General features: G+C 47.2%; 2 protein-coding genes across 2 annotated transcripts; both read right to left on the bottom strand.

Annotated features, from left to right (window-relative positions):
- Positions 1 to 227: 227 nt before the first annotated feature.
- LOC125532880 (F-box/FBD/LRR-repeat protein At5g53840-like) lies at positions 228 to 1,972 on the bottom strand. Its single transcript, XM_048696755.1, has 3 exons — positions 995 to 1,972; positions 781 to 915; positions 228 to 623 (listed from the first exon to the last, which is right to left on the bottom strand). Exons 1-3 carry the CDS (start codon positions 1,835 to 1,837, stop codon positions 228 to 230), a joined length of 1,374 nt encoding a protein of 457 aa, XP_048552712.1. The 5' UTR covers positions 1,838 to 1,972.
- Positions 1,973 to 5,433: 3,461 nt separating this feature from the next.
- Positions 5,434 to 7,266, bottom strand: LOC125534494 (putative FBD-associated F-box protein At5g56820). Its single transcript, XM_048697709.1, has 3 exons — positions 6,357 to 7,266; positions 6,135 to 6,269; positions 5,434 to 5,995 (listed from the first exon to the last, which is right to left on the bottom strand). Exons 1-3 carry the CDS (start codon positions 7,161 to 7,163, stop codon positions 5,606 to 5,608), a joined length of 1,332 nt encoding a protein of 443 aa, XP_048553666.1. The 5' UTR covers positions 7,164 to 7,266; the 3' UTR covers positions 5,434 to 5,605.
- Between the last annotated feature and the right edge of the window lie 1,551 nt (positions 7,267 to 8,817).

Here is an 8,817-nt window from a genome sequence, read left to right as displayed (position 1 = left end):
GGATTGCCAACTACTTATAACTAGCAAAAAGCAAATAGCATTAAAACTGACGCCAAGCTAGTGAATTTTGATAGCACATAACACAAGTATTGACTCAAAACATTCAACATAGTCATGAACATGTGTTAAAGGTCTTCCAAAACATTCAAATGAGAGACATACTGCAATGTTTGCACATAAAGGGGAGGGATCAGCCACGGACAAAACATGAAGAGCTACCAACCTGCTCAGGCATCTCTGCAGTGACTACAAGAAGAGCTATCGAAGGGATTAGCCATGGACAGGACATGCTCATTATGGTGATTGCCCCTTCGGATACATCCAGCAGGATATGCATGACCAGAGTAAGATCTAAAATCCAATAGAGCATTTGGAGAAGCCCTGCTATCAAACTGTAGGCACTTGTATTGATCAGTTCTCCATTTCTGAGTGCATCTGCCTTCGACAACAAATTTCATCAACTCAAGCGCCTTAGCATTGTGAACAAAGAACTTAGCAAAGTCAACATCCGAATCCGTGCCCGTGTAACACTTCAACTCTACATATCTGATATGGTGAAGAGACTCAATCAGAGCTGTTGGCTCATGATGATGCACATTTTGCATATCCTTCTGCAGAGATGACTGGAAAGAGTATAAACAATTCAGAAACAGTTATTACAAAGCTAGAAAATAAAATTTTCTAACTGGCAATGTCAGGTAAAACAATGACTGATTGGATAACATATAAAATAAGTAAAACAGATTTTCACACTACTGAAGAAGAGATTCAACAACTCACCATTATGTATAGCTTCTCCAAGAAAGAAAAGACTCTGAGGAAGCCAAGAACTGCATCAAGATTAGGGCCACTAGACGTGATATTTAAAACCTTAACACCTCGCATCAACATTTCCAGGTTACCAGCGACCATTTCCTGCTAACAGAAAAACATTGCAAAAAAGTCAGTGTATGCTTCGTGGCATGTCGAATATGAAATGGCCATCCGCAGCTACCTGTGAAACTCTGGTTCCAAGCTTGAGTTTATCAACGTTGTCTGTCAGTGAGCCCAAGATCGCCAGTTTCGGCGCACTAATTACCCGGAAGACTGGTGCTCTGCGCAGTGGGCTGGTTCTGCGAAATAAATCTGATCTGACGAATCTTTCCAGGCAAGGGCCATTCTCGATGACTATTTCACTCATGCTGCCCATATCATTACAGACACCGATGCTCCTAAGTGTCTGCGAGTTGATCACCAAGCGCCTGAAGCCATCACAACTGTCAAGCAGCAGGTCCTCGAGGACAGGGCAGCCAGAGAGAATGCTGTGGAGGGTGCCTTCATATACAGAAAGGAAGCCCAGAACGAGTGTTTTCAGGTATGGGAAGTTAAATACTGGGACCTCCTCATCCTCAAAGAAGCTGCAGTGGGCAATGCGGGCCACACGGAGGGTCGGTGCGAAGCGGAGCACAGACAGTGGCAGCACATCATCAAATTTAGCGACATAGATGTCGAACTCCTGAAGATTAGCAAGGGCTGGGGACCTGAACCAGCCATCAAGATCAGCAAAATAGAGGCTGTTGAGGTGAAGGCGGCGTATGGGGCCCTGGTGCTCAGAAAGGATCTCGGTTACAACCTCAATTTGCTCGGGACAAAACCCAGGGATATGGGCAGTGTCAAGGTTGATCGGAGCGGAGCGCCACAGGTGACGCCAGCGGCGAGAGAGGGCAGAAGTGCGCACGGCATCATCAGTGTGGAGGAAGGAGATGATGGTGCAGAGCGTCTCATCCGGGAGGTCACTGATCAGATCGATTCCCTCCCGTTTCACCTTCTTCACTCCACAGTCTGCCGCCGCCTGCATGTTGGAATGTGCAAGTGCACGCACGGCTTCAGCTGCTCGTTCACGAATAACCAGTTTGGGATCGCTCAAAGCTTTCAGTATAACATCAACAAACTCAGGGATATAATTCTTGAAAACTGTGAATGCATTTTCAGCCATCTCCTACAACAAGAGAAGGAGGAACTTTATACAAATCATAATGTAGGTCATCTGGAAAAAATATTGGCATAAAGTTAAACTACTATCATAATATACTAAGTTGCAAAACTGAAACAACTCAGGATGCTAGTTGTACTGTGCATAGGGTTATTTTCAGGGCATCTTGGAGTGAAAGAAATGGTACACATGGTTTAATAAGAAGATAGCTAGCACGAAGCCATGAACCAATATTATTTAATTTGTACACTCAACTGAATATTTGTGACTTGCAGATCAGTCACGGGCACGGCTAGTCATAATTAGTTGTCCACTAGTTGTTGTTGATCATGACTTGCTTGCTAAAAATACTATATATATGCAGAGAAAACAATCATACACATACTACAAATCAGTGGTACACAACTACAGTACATGCTAAGAATCAGGGGTAACCTCATGATCTTGATTGTTGATTAAACACTACAGAAGCTGATCGGTTCAACTTACTTTGAGAATAAGGAGAGCTGCAAAGCGGCGATATTCCACTCGATCAGCACCAAGCCACCCTAACGCAGTTGTAATAATCTAAAAGAAGTGCTTCTTAGAGAACTGGAAAAGAATGTCCATGAAAACTGGAACCAGTAGTAAAGTTATAACTCACCTGTCGCTCAACCTCGTGTCCAGTTAATGCTCCCCCAGCATTTGCCAAATGACCAAGCACTGTGCTAGCTGGAACTAGGATTTCAGGATCACGCTTGACTTCAAACACATTTTTTAAGACATTAGCCAGCTTAGAAACCTTTGAAGCGCCTCCAACTGGTAAATCAATCAGAGCATCGATAGCATGAAGAGCCAGTAAACTTTCAGTAGCATCATTGCTTTGTAATAAGCTAGATATTTGCTCATAGAGCTGATCCATAACGCTTAGAAGATCTTCACTGCTGAGATGTCGAGCTTCCTCCTCAACATGTTTCCGCAGGGCAGCAGCAATACCACCCTATTATAGATGAGAACAAATTATATCATCCTAGAAAATATCATTGTTCGGCGTAAACGAAAGTACAGTTAACATAGAGAGTCTGTGGGTTAACATCAGGCCCCTGGTTAACATCCCAGGAACCTAAACCTCCCAATGAGCAGCAAAGGTACCAAATTTATGAATGCATTTATTCTGCATTACCATGAACACACAAGGCATAGATGTGAACTATGCGCTTCACGTTATCCCCGCCAACAAATCCGTAAGATCAGCATTTGTTCATAGTGTTATCTGACAGGCCAGCACATTCATAGACCCCAACAGTACTTCAACAGTCAAGTCCTCAGCAAAATGTGTACATGGTGCAAGAAATCTACTCCCTCCGTAAAGAAATATAAAAGCGTTTAGATCACTAAACTAAAGTAGTGATCTAAACTCTCTTATATTTCTTTAGAGAGGGAGTACATAATTACAGTACTCTAGAGTAGGCACGAAAAGCACTGACTTTTATGTACTGCTACTGAGCATTGACACAAGTAAAACAGCATCACAAAGCCCGCAAGCCCGGATCACCAATACCCACAACCACAAAAGGCACCAACCCAAGCAATTAACTTGGCAATTGATCGTCCCATGCCCGTCCATCTATCCATTCCACACTGGCCAGCACCCATGCAGTGCCCTAACAAGAAACAACCAACTAGGTTCAATTCACACCCTCGGCTGATTAGCCTGTACACGCACAGAACCCCGCACGCAAACCCAACACCACCGGCCAAAACCAAAGTCTACCATAACCGCGCCACAGCGAGGACGGCGATATCTCACAGCATGAACAAGAGAGGGCGATCGAGCGAGACACGAACCTCTCCAGATGAGATGTAGGCGGCGATGCTGAACCAGCGGTCCTTGGCGATCAAACCTGCGCGCCAGGCAAATCGATGGTTTAGCCATGGCCAGAAGAGAAACCCCGGGCGATCGAGATCGGCGGGGAACAATCCGGGAGCGAGGGAGGCGTACGCACGGCGGCGCCGGGATCTGGGGAAGGAAGGCGTACCTTGAGGCTTGCCCGCGGCCTCTGGGGAGAGCCGCGAGGGTTCCATGTCGGCGGCTCCTCGGGAACCGGCGGTGCCAAGGGAGGCGGAAGGTTTTAGCCAATCCCAGCCTCGGCCTGGCGCAAGGCGCAGTTACACGGCGAAATGGCTCGGGATTTTTTTTTATTTTTTTGAGAAAAGCGAAATGGCTCGGGAATGTAGTGGAATGGGGAGATGCCGGCCTCGCACGGGCTTGGGCCGTGACATCATGGGTTGATCGTGTCCCCAGATCGCTCCACCAAAACTGGCCTGCGACCCCTCAAAAAAAAAACTGGCCTGCTATTTTACAGTTTTGTGCCACTGTTTATCCATCCCTGTCCCATCCTATAGAGAACTCTCTCTATCCAAGGTTTTTTTCGCCGGAAATCTCGTTGACCCCCAAGGAATTTTGCTACCGTTAAAAAAAAAGGTTGCAGATGCAGGCGTGCTCCATGCACTATGTGCCCCTTGCCCCTCTTGTTGTGGTCGTGGTCGTCGTCGCATTTGGAGCGTAAAACAAAGGTTGCCTCAATGCCAAGCTTAGGCAAGAATGAATCTAGCTCGCTCGATTTAGCTTCAATGGGGCTACCTTGAGCCTAAATCGAGGAAGGCGGCGCTTCCAACTTCGTTGCTGCGAGATTGGTGAATTTAGTATGAATTTATGTTGCACAGGTTATTTGCATGTGTTGCAAGCACACACATTTCCTTATTGCATACATACAGACATTGTGTTGCAATAATTATGGTGTGCTGCAAAATACTCGTTTAATACTACAAAAAAATTGTCGTAATTGCACATGTTATATTTATATATTATTTAGTGGAAATAGAAGAGTCTAACCGCAAAAAAAAGGTGTCTGATGTTATTCAACGATTGGTGAGCTGAACCACGTGCATGCCTTCACCACATCAGAGTTGCTTAACAAATCCAATGGCTCACGCAGTTCAACAAAAATTTGCAAAAGGAACAATCCTTATGCACCCTTACGAATATTTGGATTGTAAGCGACAAATCCTGATCCATTATGTTAGCAAAGCTCACCTGGCTACTCCTAAGGTTGAGTGACAACATCTCTATTATGGAAGTCTTTCATAAATAAAATTTCATTTCATTGAATGGTTACAATAACTTTGGTTACACGACCTGGCATCAATCATATTCTGCCAGATATGTAAATATCTGATGCATTTGTTCTAATGCCTGAATGATGAAACGTGTTTTACGTTTTGCACACATCTCTACTGATAAAAGCCCGAACAAACAGCCCAAACTGTTTCAGCAAACCATATTATCCAGCGCATCCTCCTGTAGGAACTGCTGGTTTCTTCAGGTAAAATGAAAAAGAAAGAAAATAAATCCCTGAAGCAGAACCACATTCAACTGAACAGTTCACCCATAATTTCCAAAACCCAACAACCTATTTCCAGAAATATAAGCAGTTCATAACCAAGGGTATATTGCAAAATTAAAGTAGCCTGATGAGGTTGTCCTCAGGCCTTTTGCAGTTCTAAATAGAAAACAAGTGCTGGTCGTAGTACATGATAAATAACATAGCTGCATACAGAAAAAGTTCGAAATACACGTGAAGGGTGATTTCATCAATCAGTATGCCCGCAAACTCCGCAAGAGGTACCAACAGGATCAGCCATGGTCAAAACATGAGCATGCTTGCTGCATGCAAATGTAGTGAAGGGATAAGCTTCTCCAAACTCAAACCGAGCATTTCTAGAAGCCCTGCTATCCAGTTGTAGCCGCCTACGCTGATTAGTTTCCCATCTCCTGGTGAATGTGTTATCCTGGACACGGAGTTCCATTGACTCAAGCACCTTAGCATTCAGAACAAAGAACTTGGCAAAGTTAAGATCCGACCGCTTGCCCTCGTAACCCTTCAGCACTACTTCTTTCAGACTGAGGTCAAGACATTCAATGCGATCTTGTGGGTCGAGATGGCGTACATTTTTCTTTTTCATATCAACTTCCAGGTATAACTGAAAAGAGCAGAAGTGCATTGTATTACTTGTATGTTTGTTATATAAAGGCTAGTTTCTACCTGGACCGATGGATAACGTATGAACTGAATGGAGTTTATTCGGCGCTATAAGCTACCAAAAAGATCAAGAGAATCACCGTGATGACGAGCTTCTCCAAGCAAGGAAAGTATTTGATGAAGTTTAGAACTGCATCAAGATCAGGACCAACAGTATCAAGAATGAAAATCTTCACACTGTGCAGTGGCATTGCCAAGTTTCCACCAGAAATTCCCTGCAAACAAGAAGCACACAACATGAAACACAAGAGTATTATTTCCTGAGAAATTAATGTGACTGTTACAATGAAGGCAGTAGTTACCCGAGAAGCCATGGTTCCAACATGGAGTGTAGTCTTGTGGCTGTCCAAAAAGCACACCATCTGCAGTCTAGGCGCTCTGATCACCTGAATGTCGAAATTATCAAATGCAATCAATCTCTCCAGGCGAGGGGCATAGTGTATGACCAGCTCGCCCACGTAGCTGTCCGCGACAATGCCGAAGCTCTGCAGAGTCGGCGAGTCGATGACCACCCGGTCGAAGCCGCCGCACCAATCCAGCTGGAGCACCCTGAGCGCGGAACAGGCGGAGAGCAGGCCGTGGAGGGCATCCTCGGAGATCTCGACCTCGGTGAGGGCGAGCCGCGTCAGACGCGGGAACGCGAGGGTCGGGGAAATGCCCTCGGGGAAACGGCAGCGGGCGAAGCTGGCGACGCGGAGGGTCGGCGCGAAGCGGAGGGCGCACGGCGGCAGCAGAAGGTCGTAGCGGTAAGAGATATGGATCTCCTCGAGGCCGTCGAGGGCGGGGGATCTGATCCACTCTGCGAGATCGGCGATGCTGTTCGGGCCGTCGAGGTGGCGGAGGCGGAGGCGGCGGGCGGGGCCGCGGTGCTCGGCGAGGATCTTGGAGATGCAGTCCCAGGACCATCTGGGGAGGCGGGCGTCGTCGAGGTTGAGCGGGGAGGCGCGCCAGAGGGGGCGCCAGCGGCGGGCGAGGGCGGCGGTGCGCGCGGCGTCCTTGGTGGGGAGGCGGGTGATGACCTGGGAGAGAATGCTGTCGGGGAGGAGGCTGATGCGGTCGGCCCCTTCGGCTTTCGCCTGCTTGGACGGGCGAGCCGCCGCATCCTCCATTGCCGGCGCGCCGCGCGACGGCGGAGGGTCCGTCGCTGCTGGAGTTTTGGGGGGAGGTGCGGTTGCTGGGTTCCGAGGAATCCTCACCCTTTTCCCTCTCTTTCTGCGAGTGGGTTTCCGGAGAATGAGAATCTGGCTCGGCCGAACGCCGCAGCTCCACCCACACTGCTGGGCCACAACTCCAAGGCCTCCAATTGATTCTTTTAGACAAAGGCTCTGGCTTACTGATAAGAAGGATTCAGGCCCAGATTGTAAGTGAATGCAGCGACAATAGGGTGGGCCGTGGCCGGACATAAGGGTGTGTTGTCTCAAAAAAAAACATAAGGGTGTTTTTTTAGATGAGAGAAGGGCATCGGTCTTTTTCAGCCCAAATTGTAGGGCATCGGCCAAAGTTGGGGTAAGGAATATTTTACAAATCTTTAGAGAAGCTTTGACTGAGAAGTACCTGGGGTTGCCTACAGCAGCGGGGAAGATCACGGAAAACAGCTTTGTGCATATTAAGGAGCAGGCAAGATCCAGGGTTCAAGGTTACTGTGAGAAGTTGATGTCGATTGCGGCAAGGATGGTTCTTCTAAAGGCTATGATTCAAGCCCTATTGGCCTATGCTATGAGCTGTTTCAAGCTCATAAAAGGCTTATGTCAAAAAGTTACGGCAGTGATGTCAAAGTTTTGGTGGGATGAATCATTGGACAAACAAAGAATGCATTGGCAATCTTGGGAAAAAATGGCTATCTCCAAATCGAAGGGAGGCCTGGGATTTCGTGACTTGGAAAAATTTAATGATGCTATGCTAGCAAAACAGGCTTGGCGACTAATGGAGAAGCCTGATAGCTTATGCGCGCGTGTCCTCAAGGGACGGTATTTCCCGGATGGGGAATTTCTGCAGGCGGGATGCCCTGCGAGTGCCTCCACTACGTGGAAAGCGATCATCACCGGCAGGGAAGTGCTTAAACAGGGTTTGATCCGCAGGGTCGGGGATGGAATGACTACTGAAGTGTGGCATGATAACTGGATACAAGGAAGCTCATCTTTTAAACCAGTGTGTAGCGTGGGGAGCGACCCTATACACCTGGTTGCGGATTTGATGCATGAAGATGGTGAATGGAATGAGGAAATTATCAGTGGGAATTTCATTGCCTCGGATGCGAAAGCTATACTTAACATGCCAAGACCACGGATGGCTCTATCTGATTTTTGGGCATGGGGGCATGAACGATCTGGACTTTTCACGGTCCGATCTGCATATCGTATGCTTATGGAGGAACAACAAGCAAAGATGTTACAAGTTGGGAACTCATCCCATGGTGAAGAAATCTGGAAGGCGTTATGGCGGATTAAAGTACAGCCAAAAATAAGAATTTTTTGGTGGCGAGTCCTCAAAGGTTTTCTGCCGGCAAAGGAGGAATTATGTAGGAGGCATATAGGGGAGGATTTCACCTGCCCCATGTGTGGTCACCAAGAGGAGTCACTTCATCACTCTTTGGTCCTGTGTGATCACGCAAAACTATTCTGGAGGGAAGTGGAGAGCTTCTTCGACTTCAAGCTGCCCCGGCTACACCCCGTCACTTGGTCGAGGGATTTGCTAGATGCCGGGTTTGTGAGCAAAGACAGAGCGGCCATCATTATCACAGTTATGTGGGCAATATGGTCGAGC

Source organism: Triticum urartu, chromosome 1 (assembly GCF_003073215.2).
Source record: "Triticum urartu cultivar G1812 chromosome 1, Tu2.1, whole genome shotgun sequence".
Classification (NCBI taxonomy): domain Eukaryota; kingdom Viridiplantae; phylum Streptophyta; class Magnoliopsida; order Poales; family Poaceae; genus Triticum; species Triticum urartu.
This window is presented reverse-complemented; position numbering and strand designations above follow the sequence as displayed.